General features: G+C 34.2%; 1 protein-coding gene across 1 annotated transcript in view; it reads right to left on the bottom strand.

Moving 5' to 3' along the window:
- Positions 1-266: 266 nt before the first annotated feature.
- LOC149802463 (uncharacterized) overlaps positions 267-13,379 on the bottom strand; it is a 70,289-nt gene continuing 57,176 nt past the window's right edge. The window contains exons 4-5 of the mRNA XM_089951701.1: positions 9,032-9,136; positions 267-5,958 (exon numbers count right to left, since the gene is read on the bottom strand). Of these exons, the coding sequence (XP_089807827.1) occupies positions 5,713-5,958; positions 9,032-9,136 (351 nt within the window). The 3' untranslated portion in view covers positions 267-5,712. The remainder of the gene's footprint in view (positions 5,959-9,031; positions 9,137-13,379) is intronic.

Below are 13,379 nucleotides of genomic sequence, written 5' to 3'. Positions count from 1 at the left end.
GTAATAACATAGCATGACATGGGAAGGATATTATAACATATCATGACATGGGAAGGGCGTAATACCATAGTATGACATAGGAAGGACGTAATACCATAGTATGACATAGGAAGCACGTAATACCATAGTATGACATGGGAAGGATGCAATAACATATCATGACATGGGAAGGATGTAATAACATATCATGACATGGAAAGAACGTAATACCATAATATGACTTGGGAAGGATTTAATACTATAGTATGAAGTTGCAAGGAAAACAGTTATTTTCACTGCAATATCTTTAATCAAAAACACACCTCACTGCACAATAGTTCAAGCATATACGATACATATAACACGTTTTCATAAAGAAACTTTAAAAAATAATTTCCTTAATCAATCTCTAATACACAATGTATTCCGAACGATCTCTTAAATCTTTTGAGAAAATTTATTTAATTAGAAATGAAATTTGTGGCCACTGGTCTGTTGTTGGTTACAGCTATATATATTTTTGTTCAGTTAATGTTTGCATTTTTCAGAGCTCAACAAAACAGGCAAGTAGTGATTAACAAAATGCAATTGCTCAGACGTTGTAAAAACACAATAGATTTTAGAATGGTATTTCTGAATGGAAATGAACAATGTCTTGAGGTTACAAAAGGTCATTGTACATTGAACATAATGTGGAACACGTTTCCAAGTTTTAAACTCCCTTGGTCACTGGCACGGTTCCCCTAAGTGGTCACCAAATGATATAGGCAAGCTATTGACTCAGGTACAAAATAGCCTATTAGCTTAAACATGTATTATACGTATCTTTTTTAATGTATTTTGAGAGTGCTTCTATAAAAAAAAATGGACATAAGTGCATACACTGGTCTATTCCTTGACATATCCATGTAATTTTGGTACAAGAACAAGTATAGAGCAGATATATACGCTAAACAATAGATGACATATCGAAACAAAACAAATGAAACAAAAAATTGATTAAAAATATAAATTTTGGCTAATATTATATCTAAATGGAAATCAGCAATATATTTTAGTTACAAGTTAATGTACATTGATAAGCCTTAGGGACGCACCTCCCAATCTAGAAACTCTTTTGATCGTAGGCGTGGTTCTTTAAACGTGGCAATATCCAAAACATATTGACCTATGTACGTAATGTCAGCAGAAACATATATAATACATGTATCTTTGTTATTATGTAATTGTACAATATAAGAATCCATAATATAAGATAAGAATTCTTTATTTCTGACCGATAATCCATACATCGAAATTAAAATATAGCATAAAAATATCCCAGATATATTGTTGATAAATATGCACACATATCTATGACTACAGACTGTGTCCAGCATTGTTAGGAATTAAATTATGTAAGACATTTAAAAAATAATTGTTTCATCTATTATTAAGACGAGGAGTCAAACTAATGTCTTTGTTCTACAGAAATTTTATGATACATTTCTTACTATTGGATATTGTTGTCAGCATTGAGAACACATACTTTCCACTTGCTTCTTCAAAAACTGATTACTTTATAGTTTACAAACATGACAGAGGCAGGTGCCCATGTTTGAGGACTTAATTGAAAAGAAAAGGCTATTATTATGACCAATCATTAGTTTTGTAATACATTCGCTAAAGTTTGTCAATGGTTTAGTGACTCATCATATTTTCATCATCTGACGGATCGGATCTTAAAATAGGACGCAAATACGCATAACTGTTGATACATGTAAGAACATGACCGTTAAGATATACAGGAGGAGATGGAGGGAGATGGTAATTTGAAAGAAGCATACCAATTTATGTATATTATAAATGATGCCATTCACAAATGCCTATTGTTCACATATCATTTATAATTTCCTAGCACCTGATACAGAAGGATTCATCAATGACATATTATCAGGATAATTAAAATTGTTAAGAAGCGTCAAAAATAACCACACGTGACACTAACCAATTTGACGACATAACTCGTCTATGTATATATTAAATAACATAGGGGGAATGAACATCCCTAATCGCTCCATTGGTTACATTAAAGGAGCTCGATACTGCATATCAAATTATGGCAGCCAAATATATTCAAATAACTATACATCCCTTTCAAACAAAAAAATGTTCGACAGTGATTTATTTTCTTCTCTTGGTTGTGGCTTTCCTTAAATATGTATATAATTTGTAATTAAGCAAACCGACTACTTGGTTTTATAACAGGAATTTAACACCATCGGCGTTGTTCAATATAAACTATAATTTAATGTTAATTTACATTTCATACTATTAGCTTTGTACTCAATGATAAAATGAACAACCCCAATATGTCTTAGACGCGTTAAAGACGTATTCAAGCCATGTAGACGTCCGTTTCCGGTAGGTAAAACTATTTGGTTTAATTGGGATTTACCCTTCATAAAAAACCCAAAATTCTAATATTCTGTTACCATCGAATTTCCCAGCAGCAATATTGATAATAAATTTCAATCTGTAATTCGCAAAAACAAATATTTCTAAAAATAGCAGGCAATGAAAGGGTAGTAGGATTTTGTTCACTAACAAGGTCAAAGTGATAAAATAAAACCAAGTCAATCAACTACTCACAGGAATCATATAGCACTTTTCGATTGATTGTATGTCATAATGAAGTTTTCGATAGCAATTATTCAACAGCATGGTAAATACTGATCCGTGTTAGGGACATTAGTTCCATACCTCGAGCGCCTTGGATGTATGGATATGACGATGACGCGATGAAGCGATGTGCTGAACATTGTCGCTTTCGTTTCATCGCATCACCGTTGTCGGTTCCTCGCGTTTTACACAATGGAGCAGTCACATATATCGTAATTCCATAGGTAGTACATTCTTCATCTCAGCATTGAGAATTCCAGCAAAATAACGGAAAAAAGTAGGCCGTTAGTTATTGTATTTATTTACAGTAATATCAGACAAAGGACCTTTAAAATTTCTAAGCTTATCCAACTAAACCGACTAAAAATTGAAAGAACCATATTTTTTAACCAGTATTAATTGCACTTCGTTATAAAGACCAAACCCGGTAATAAGACCATTTTTGTCAAGTCTGGACAATGGTCTTATTGAGATCAAACATCTAAACCAACATGTTTCTTATCATTAGATGGATGAAATTAAGGCTTGCAATAAGCAAGATAAGAAGCACCATATCATTGAATATCTTGTGTAATCTGCATCCGTTTCGTTTTGACCGTCGATTTTCCTTACTTGCTACATCAGTAGAGAAGAGCCACCATATACATTGTCATAACAAGAGCACTGAAAAAGTACATATAACCGTCATAGTGCATTGTTAAGGGTCTAAGGGATATTGGCCTCGAGTCAGTCTTAAATTTGCAATAGGTATAATAACTTCAATACAAAATATTATGATTCGTTTACATTTGAGAAGAAATCATTTTTTGCAAGCATCCGCCCCATGCAGTGACATGATAAGGTAGAGTTTGTGCTACCTCGTAAAGTTTTCTGCCTGATTCATAATTAATTCTAGAACACTTCTTCCATCCTTAGCAACCAAACATCTGGGAAAAAGAAAATGTACGCATCATAATCCAGTACATGTTGAGCCTAAATTAGAAAGTAACCTTTAGAAGGTCATGTCACCAACAAGCTGACCCTATAAATTGATTATTTCGTGGTGACGGTTATTAGATAAGATAAGATAAGAATTCTCTATATCAGACAACATAGTCCATATATCTAAATTAAAATATAGATATAAAGTAAAACCACTGTAGACATAAAAGATCATATACCTCCTATGTACAAGTATACAGAGACATCTACAACAAAGGAATATGCCCTGTATCGTTAAGAATGAAATTATGTGACGCATTTAAAGAGTAATTTGTTCCATCTACTAATACGAGAATTTAAATAAATGTCATAGTTCTAAATATATTTCAATATAAGTTCTTTCTATTAGATATTCTTTTCATCACACTTTCTAATTACTTCATCAAAACTGAATCCATTATACATTACAAACATGTTGGAGGCACTGTTCCATCGCGGAAGGACAAAAACAAAACGAAGACTATTGTTATAAACAATAACTAGTTAACTAGTTATAAACAATAACTAGTTAGCTAAAATATGAGCTATGTAGACAGGTATTTTAATATCAAACAACTTTTTAAAGAGTGTCCAATGATTGACCCTATCAAATGCCTTACTAGCGTCTAAAAAGTATGCAAACACTGGGCTGCCATGCTCTACATAATAGCTAAAAGTTTCCTTAAAGTCATAAAGGCATAAATCTGTTGAATGCTGCTTTTAAAAACCAAACTGATCATCGGAGATTGTGACTTCACATCTTTGCAGTATGATGCATTCAAATATTTTTGAAATAATAGTCGTAAGAGCTATAGGTCTGTACTTAATTTTGTCCGCCAGGTTACTAATTTTTCTTTTTAGTAGCGGTATAATTATAACTTTTGTGAAATCACCTGGAACAAAGTTATGTACAAACATACAATTAAGTAAAATCATCAAAATCAGAAGTCTAGTATCTGAAAATTTAAAATGTTCCACAATAAAAAAATATGATCCTGGTCATTTACCTCCTTTTTGTCTTGTTATTGCACTTTGGATCTCAGATAATGTGATTAATGTGGACGGATAATCCAGAGGTGCAGATTTTTGTAAATATCAAAGTTTCTTTGCTAAACGAACCATTGCAAATCCTTCCACTTACAACTGAGTTTTATTTTAAAATTAATTGGGTAAATCATAATAATGCAAGCTAAAGCATAAAAAAGAAGAAAACTACATTAAAATAACGAGTATATTGTTTATTATGCTATATCTACAATCGTATGTGTTGATATCCTGTAAATGTTTCTTGTCCTTATTAAGTGCAGACAAAAGTAGGCATTTTGCGCAATATCGGTGTAGTCACTCCTAAACTATTCGCAACAGTAGTTTATTTTGCAAAAGTGTTGTAAATATGCAATATTACAATCCATTGTTATCTAAAGAATGTCTGTACGAAGTGCCCGTTGACCTTGCTACCCACCATGCATTGCTTTTGGATGGTTGTTTTTCATACTTTACAAAATCATAGAATGAGTATTTATACTCTTATTTTCTTTAGCCATAATTTTTTTAAAGAACCAATGTATCTCATATCATTTGGTGAGTGCAATGAACGCAGATAGTTAGCTAGATTACAGGCATCCCAATAGATATAATCTGATATGATCTCATTTTGGATTTCATTGATAGAAAGGTGACATACTCTGTACATATTTATGCCTTGAAGGAAGTTTATAATGTGTTCCAATGTGTCACAATCTACTCGGGAATTATTTCTAAAGCGAGGTACTTTACTAGTCTGGAATTTATGCACATTTATTAAAGGCATTAAAAGTGTCCTCGTCTCAGGGAAGAGTGAAACAAACCATCAAGCAAATTAATATTCCTGCGAGAAATGGCTACATTAAAATACATTTTCAAGGGCACAACATGTTGATATTCAGTTAGACGTCCTCAAAGAATAATCTTCCTTAAATATATCTTTAAAAAGAGGGATTTAATCACCCCACCCCAAAGCATAATATATTTTGTTAAAACATTAGATTTAAGTCAATTAAGCTGTCTGACTACATCGCATATTTTTGCTGAATTTTTACTTGTCTTTTCTATATTTAGTGAAGCGACTGTTCATTACGACTTTTTAAATGCAACTATAACCAGCAAGATGGACAGGATCCAGAACGGTGCCGAACTGATTGCAGAGCCACCATTTCCACGAGGAAGAGCCACAATCCCCAGATCATCCTTATTACATTGGTTTCTTTGACAGCAACGAGTGCGTACGGTGAAATTACCATTTGTTTGGTCATCCTCCTTACAACTACTAACGCATCCCGCTGTAATGTTGTAGGATGTTTCATCGAAGCGTTGTACGATCTAAAATGTTCAGTGTGTGATAACAAGTTTTTTAAAGTAACTTAATGGCTATAAAAAACGAATAATTGAAATATAGCATAGTGTTTAATAAAAACCTGTTATATGCTGTACGTTTCATACAGTATTTACCTTCTAAAATTGAGAGATGAGTATATTGTAGTCAAATTGAAACAAACAACACATTGTATGCCAAACTAGCAAGAAAATAATATGAAGGTAATTCATATTTGTTGACGTCTTTTCCAGATGATATAGAGTTTACAGAATGGTTTGTGGTTGAAAGTTTTAATACAGATTGTAAATGGCAAAATGTTAAATGTTCTTCGTTCTAAGTACAGTGTAGTTCAATCATGTACAATGAGGTATTCTGAGGGCCTTTTTAAGTCTGGAGCAGGTTTGATACAAGGTGAAATCTTATCACCGATCATATTGTCGTTATTTATTAAAGATCTGGAAACATAATTACAATATATGAGATGTACCTGAATAGAGTTAGGCGAGTTGTCTTTACTTTTGACACTGCATGCTGACGAGTTTGTTTTATTTAAGGAAACATTGAGGGTTTGCAAACACTCATGGATAATATGAACGACTACTGTAATAAATGAAATTTAAATATGAATCGTCATACATACAAATTAAAATTTTCAACCACATCAGTATTACTCCCGGCTATATTCCATACCTCGTATTGTCTTAAGGGATCATATTTTCAAAAGACCATAACTTCGGTTATTGTTCTTGTTTTCTCAAGCGACGGGAAATTCTCTAAGCTGAACAAATACTGGCTGATAGAGCACTAAAGGCAATAGATATGTTTATTTGCAACTTGAAAAAATGTTACCTAAATTATAATGAATGCTTGAAACTTTGTGATAATGATGTTGTTCCAGTTTGAACTAGACATCAGAAGTGTAGTTTTCACCCGGCGGTCGTCATTGAATGTGTATAACCCAGGATTTAAAAAATATTTGTTAAAATTAAAAATATCTACTTGTAACGTAGGGTAAAAGGTGAATGTGGAAGAATTCCACTTAATTAGATGGTTAAGTTAATTAAATGTTGCTTTAGGATTAAACTTTCTGAAAATATTAAACTAAGCAATGCTTTATCGTTAAGGGTAGGGGTAGGGTTATAAATTGGAAATTAATCCAAATAAAGCGTCAATTTAGTTACACTCCTATCAGGTACTTTAAAAACATTTGGTTTTGATGAAGTGTGAATGTTTCTTGATTCTGTAAATTGCTCCACGTTTATTCCAAGTTTATTCCACGTTTATTCCACGTTTATTCCAAGTTTTAAACAAAGAGTTAAAGATGCTTTTCTATCATGCTGGAATAATACGTTTAAATATTCTAACAAACTGTCTCGACATAAACATATAAAAGCTGATTTCGGCCTCGAAGATTATTTCAAATTCTTGTGTAACCATAATAATAGATAAACTTTGAAAAGTTTATGAGTGTCTTCCCCATATCTGAGAATTGAAAGTAATTCTGCAATAAACCATCCACACAATAAATTGTTAACTTCTAATAATAGGGAATACATATTCAGTATCTAAATGTGTTTACACACGCTTAAAAGATAGGTTATTATTTTATTAGTACGTGTGTCCATCTCCTCTTTTCAAGTACCGTTTAAAGTTTCCTTATTAAACTTGTACATATATAGCAGTTTACAACCATGCGATACTTGTAAAAAATGTAATATGTACCATACAAGCATGCAATAGATTATGATAACAAATTGTTGAATTAAGATGAATAAAGTTGGGTTGAAGTGCATAGGGCATGGCTCCTTCATTTAATTTTTCCTGAAGCTCTAAGTACGATTAATGCAACTACACTGTACTTGAAGGATTACTTGCAAGTGATCAATATAAGTACGCTGTACTTCATGGGCTACTTGCAAGGAATCAATAGAAATACGCTGTACTTCATGGGCTACTTGCAAGGAATCAATAGAAATACGCTGTACTTGAAGGATTACTTGCAAGAAATCAACAGAAGTACGCTGTACTTCATGGGCTACTTGCGTGTGTGTGTATGTGATTTGGATTTTTAACGTAGCTTTAACAATGTTTCAGTCATATCGCTACGATGTCTGCAGTGTGACAGTTTATAGTGATGTCTAGCACTGGGGCATCATGCCGCAGACATGTAGCATGATGTCCCACCCAGCCACATTATCCTGATACCAGGCCGACCAGTCCTAACACTAACCTCTTAATGCTGAGCGCCTAGCGAGGCAGCTGTTAGTACCATTTTTGTAAGTCTTTGGTATGACTCGGCCGGGGATCGAACCCACGATCCTCCCGCATCCGAGGCGGATGCTCTAACCACTAGGTTACCGGAGCGGTCATATGGGCTACTTGCATGAAATCAATATAAGTAAACTACTTAATGTAAGTTATAAATAGGTTGTTTACTGATGTTTGAGTTCAAGGTCTAAATTTTTAAATCTAGATCTTGTTTACGAATTTGATGAAAAAATGATCTTATTCCTGGTCTTCTTATTGTGTCTCAAGATTTTTGTATATAAATGGTTATGATAAACATAATAAATTATTCCTATTTTAACATCTGTATGGTGGAAACAGTCTTTTATCTGTGTTAACTTATAAATTGAGACGACATTTTTATTTTAATTATTACAAAAAGCTCATTGACTTTTGGACTAACTCATTATGCTGGGATTATTGGGAATTCATTCAAGAACATTCTGGATTATATAATTTTGATGCATCGAGACTTTTGACACATTAGCACATTCAAGGCTGACACATCAGCACATTCAATAATGCAATACACTCTGAACACTCCATACCTTTGGAAGTGTGGTAGAAGGTTTAGGATCATTTGCGTTTTAATTCATAATACTGTAAGTTTCTTTCAGATTTTCATTTTGTATTCCAGATAAATAAATTATTTATTGAATGTTATTTAAATGGTGTGGTCCGCAATTTAATGTTACGTTGTTTAGGGCCATGTATTCGTAACATAATACAAATACACTGTACTTGATGGACTACATACAATGGAATCTTTGATTTAAAAAAATCATTACTTACAGTACAAAATGATCCTGTACAGTTCCCTGTGGTTGCGTTGGTTACGGTTGCATTAGTCAAACATCCTTTGTAGATGCATGTATGTGTAACGCAGATAAAGGTCACCTGTGTATAAAATCAAATGGAATTATTGAAGCGTTCTCATAACATATCCTCTCTCATTTGAAGAGAAATGTGTTAGGCGTCGGTCTGTCTATCGTTTTTCTATCTATCTAGGAGGCCTCGGATTTGTGACCAGAAGAGGCACGTGTCACACACACACACACACACAAACACACACACACACACACACACATATATATATATATATATATATATATATATATATATATATATATATATATATATATAATGAATGTTTAATTTGTATTACTTGTTGGCTTTTCGTAATGACTGTATGTTATGAATATCTGCATTTCGTACCTGACCTTAGCCCTAAATCAAGTTCACTGTGTACATGATTAAGTAGAATAATTTCTTCAAACCATTATTCACTTGAATTACAAAGTGCTTGTCACGTTTGCCTGCCCGCGATTACGTAAGTTAGGAACAAAGGAATGGATTAGCACAATGAGTATGTCGACCCTGCACTGTTATGGCGATTGTGTTTGTACAAGAAACCCCCGTTAGGTGTTAACACTCGCATATAGATGTTAGAAGCTTTGTTCTAAGAACAAAGGACCCTCAACGCTATTGAAAATCTCCCCGCTTTGACAGATGGCTTGAGGCTCATCTGTTAACTGGACCGACTGGGGGTAGAATTGATATCCAATCACAACTGAGGAAGGGTGGGGCCATCAATTCGAACCAGAACTTAACAGTCAGTCGGACTGATAACGAATTAGTGATTTGTAAGCCGTCGTACTGGTAAAGCAGAATATACTCACTTTGAGGGAGCCACTCGTGATTTGGCGGGAAAACTCTTAGAACATTCTAAGGACAGAAAGCTTCGTAAAGGTCAGTGAGTTATTTGCTCGAATGTTGCAGAATGTTACGGCATTGTAATTGTAATTAAGTGCAGCATGTATATTTACTTACTAGAATCATTAGTACATAAAACTACCCTTGTGTTGTTTAATTTACATGCGTACTTGAGAAATGAGCTATGATTAAGTAGATTGCTCGCTCGTCAGAATTAATATTGTATTTCGCTATTTAGTTACTTCGTAGTAAACTAGTGTATTTATTCATGTGATATTCTAGATTTTGCCATTGTGAATTAAATGGTAGCTTGTAAAATGGCTGCAGTGTGTAAATTTAAATAATATGAATATTTGAATATTTGTGTACACTTGTGGGAGTGTAATGTACAGAAATACGTCGGATTATTGTGATATTGTTGACAATAATGAGATTAAGGAAATATATATATTGATGTGACGCAATTTAGTGATTTCTGTATGATAAGTAGGATACCGCTCTTATTGCAACGTTGTTTCTATAAGAACGTGTGTGTTTTTCGATGTGCACGAATGCGTGACCATAGATGTAGATAACCTTGATCTGATGATTGATTGATTGTTGATTTAGTGTGAGCGAGATGGCTAACACAAATGCTAACGTCCTTGTGTTTTTCGTAGGAAGCTTTCAGGGACAGAGTAGTCAAGTCCCGAGTCTCAGAGAGACAGGATAGAAGTAGGCGGAGAACAAGCTCCGTTGAAGGAGAAATAGAGAATAGAAGTAGGCGGGGAACAAGCCTTGATGAAGGAGAAATAGAGAATAGAAGTAGGCGGAGAACAAGCCTCGTTGAAGGAGGAAGAGAGAACGAAAAGGAGGAGGAGAAAAGAAGACAAAAGGGGAAGAGGGCAGGAAGAATCTGAGAACGCCGGAAGGAGAAAAGCAATTGGCGTAGTAAACACAGATGAGTAGAAACCAAGTACAGGGGAAAGCCATCTCACACTATAATCACGTGATGAAATAGGTTGTAACATGGTCGAGAGGAAGTAGATTGGTTGAGAAATTAATATCATTTAATTTGTATTAAATTGTTATTCTTTTGAATTTCACCTTTGTGTTCTTAATAATTTAATTGTCGGTATTGCTGACTGGGGGCTCGGAGCTTTACCTCTCTCTATCACTAATTTCACTTCCTACAAAAACGAGCCAGGGTGGGAATTCCACAGCAATTCAAATAAATATTGGGAGCATCCCACCCCAACGCATAGCAGTGGGTCACATAGAACTTCACAAATGTCTTACACACACTCAAACACATCAACATTTTACACGCACACTCCAACACATCAATATCTTACACACACACACACACGCCAAGACAGTCATATCTTACAAACATATTCCAACAAATCAACATCTTACTCACATACTAAAACACACCAATAGCGTTCACACATACTCCACCACATCAATATTTTACAAACACACACTCCAACACAGCAAAGTCAACACATCAATATCGTACACATACACTACAACACATCAATGTCACACACACACACACACACACACACACATCAATGTCTGACACACACACACTCCAGGTTTAATACTTGAAAAACAAGTTTAAATAAGCAGATCAGTAAAGAGAAGATGAGAAATATATTTTGAAAACTAACATATTAATGTCAAACATATATGCTGGTAATTTGTTTTCAAGAATTTAGCGGGACTTTTAACACAATAGTTGCTATTGCATGCGAGGAAATAGGAACTAAAAAAATCTCAAGCTTGAATACATCTTCTGGTTTTTGTCGTATAGAGTTAACTCCTACTTTTGTACAATATTCCCTCCCTGTTAAGTCTTAAATTTATATACTAAAGGGTCTCCTACTACAACGTCTCTGAATATAGAATCAATTCCTTGAAATTTGCAAGATAGATGTAATCAAAACAGACTAATATTTTCTGAGATCTTAACGTTTCACACCAAATACATAGCTGGGTATTCCACATGCGTCTGTTGCAAGATAACCAAATACATTAATCAATACTTTTATCTATAATTAGGTTTACTGGCTTCAACTGGTGACCCGCAGTTATAAATTTATGATATGACCTGAATTGCAATATATCTTAATCTTTCATTTTCACTACATACTTCATAATTCTAGACATTAGAGTTTGTCTAAACCTTTCTAGAAAAACAGTTCTTATTTTCTGAGTAAGTCGAAACGTAATCAATATTTTCTTTACACAATACTTCAATGACCGTTAGATTACAAAATTACTTTTCTTCGTTGAACTGTACTTTTCTGATTTTCTTTACTCAAATATTTCTTTTTCAGCGTTATGTATGTTCTCTTAATTGTTTTCTACCTTTTTAAGCACAGGCATACATTGAGACGGCAGTTTTCACTGTTGAAATGTATTTACAACCAGTAGTACATTTTTGGCAGCCTTGTATGTCAGTGATATCTGCCTGGAACTCGTCACCTACGTGACGAACATAAACCTATATATTCTGAACGTTTCATTTTACCTACTTCGGTAATGATTCCACAATTTATTCATTCTCTCATATTTTAATCCGTCGCTGTCTTGAAGAAAGAAGCCGGTTTAGTAAGTGGGTTCGTTCTTGTGTCTAGAAGAATCTATTTCACATACTGGCAATATCAGTCATAGTCTTTGGCCCACTGTCCATTAGATATTTGTGTTTTCTTTGAGGTTTATCCCATAACTGACTGACATTTGTGCAAGCAACTGAACATCAGGATCTTAATAAAGATGTCTGAATAATTTTCTTTGTCAGAAATTTAAAACGAATTAAAACCATCAAAGAAATGTTCTGAGGTATTACGAGAAAGCCAAGGTATATAAAACATTTTTTTAAACAACAGTTTATATCATTTCTTCAACCCCTTCACCGTTTTCTCAGGTCTATACAATGTTGCCATCCCCTTTTTGACATCACAGGTTCTCAATAGCACGACCCTGCTATGATTACTTCATATACATCTCTTGCATGTGCTTCTTAAATCTGCTTAATCCAATAATTCATTCTCTTTTTTTGTAATCACGATAGTGTGTGTGATTTGGATTTTTAACGTAGCTTTTAACAATAGTTCAGTCATATCGCTACGATGTCTGCATTGTGGCAGTTTTTAATGATGTCTAGCACTGGGGCATCATGCCGCAGACATGTAACGTGATGTCCCACCCAGTCACATTATGTTGACACCAGGCCGACCAGTCCTAATACTAAACTCTTAATGCTGAGCGCCTAGCGAAGCAGCTGCAAGTACCGTTTTTATAAGTCTTTGGTATAACTCGGCCGAGGTTCGAACCCGCGACCTCCCGCATCTGAGGCGGACGCTCTAACCACTAGACCACCGAAGCGGTCATATTCACGATAGAGTGACTTTGTAAAATTTACGACATCTTCCTGTCG

The sequence above is a fragment of the Sinohyriopsis cumingii genome, chromosome 3 (assembly GCF_028554795.1).
Source record: "Sinohyriopsis cumingii isolate HCF-2022 chromosome 3, ASM2855479v2, whole genome shotgun sequence".
Lineage (NCBI taxonomy): Eukaryota > Metazoa > Mollusca > Bivalvia > Unionida > Unionidae > Sinohyriopsis > Sinohyriopsis cumingii.
The sequence above is the reverse complement of the archived record's forward strand: the minus strand, read 5'-3'. Positions and strand labels throughout refer to the sequence as shown.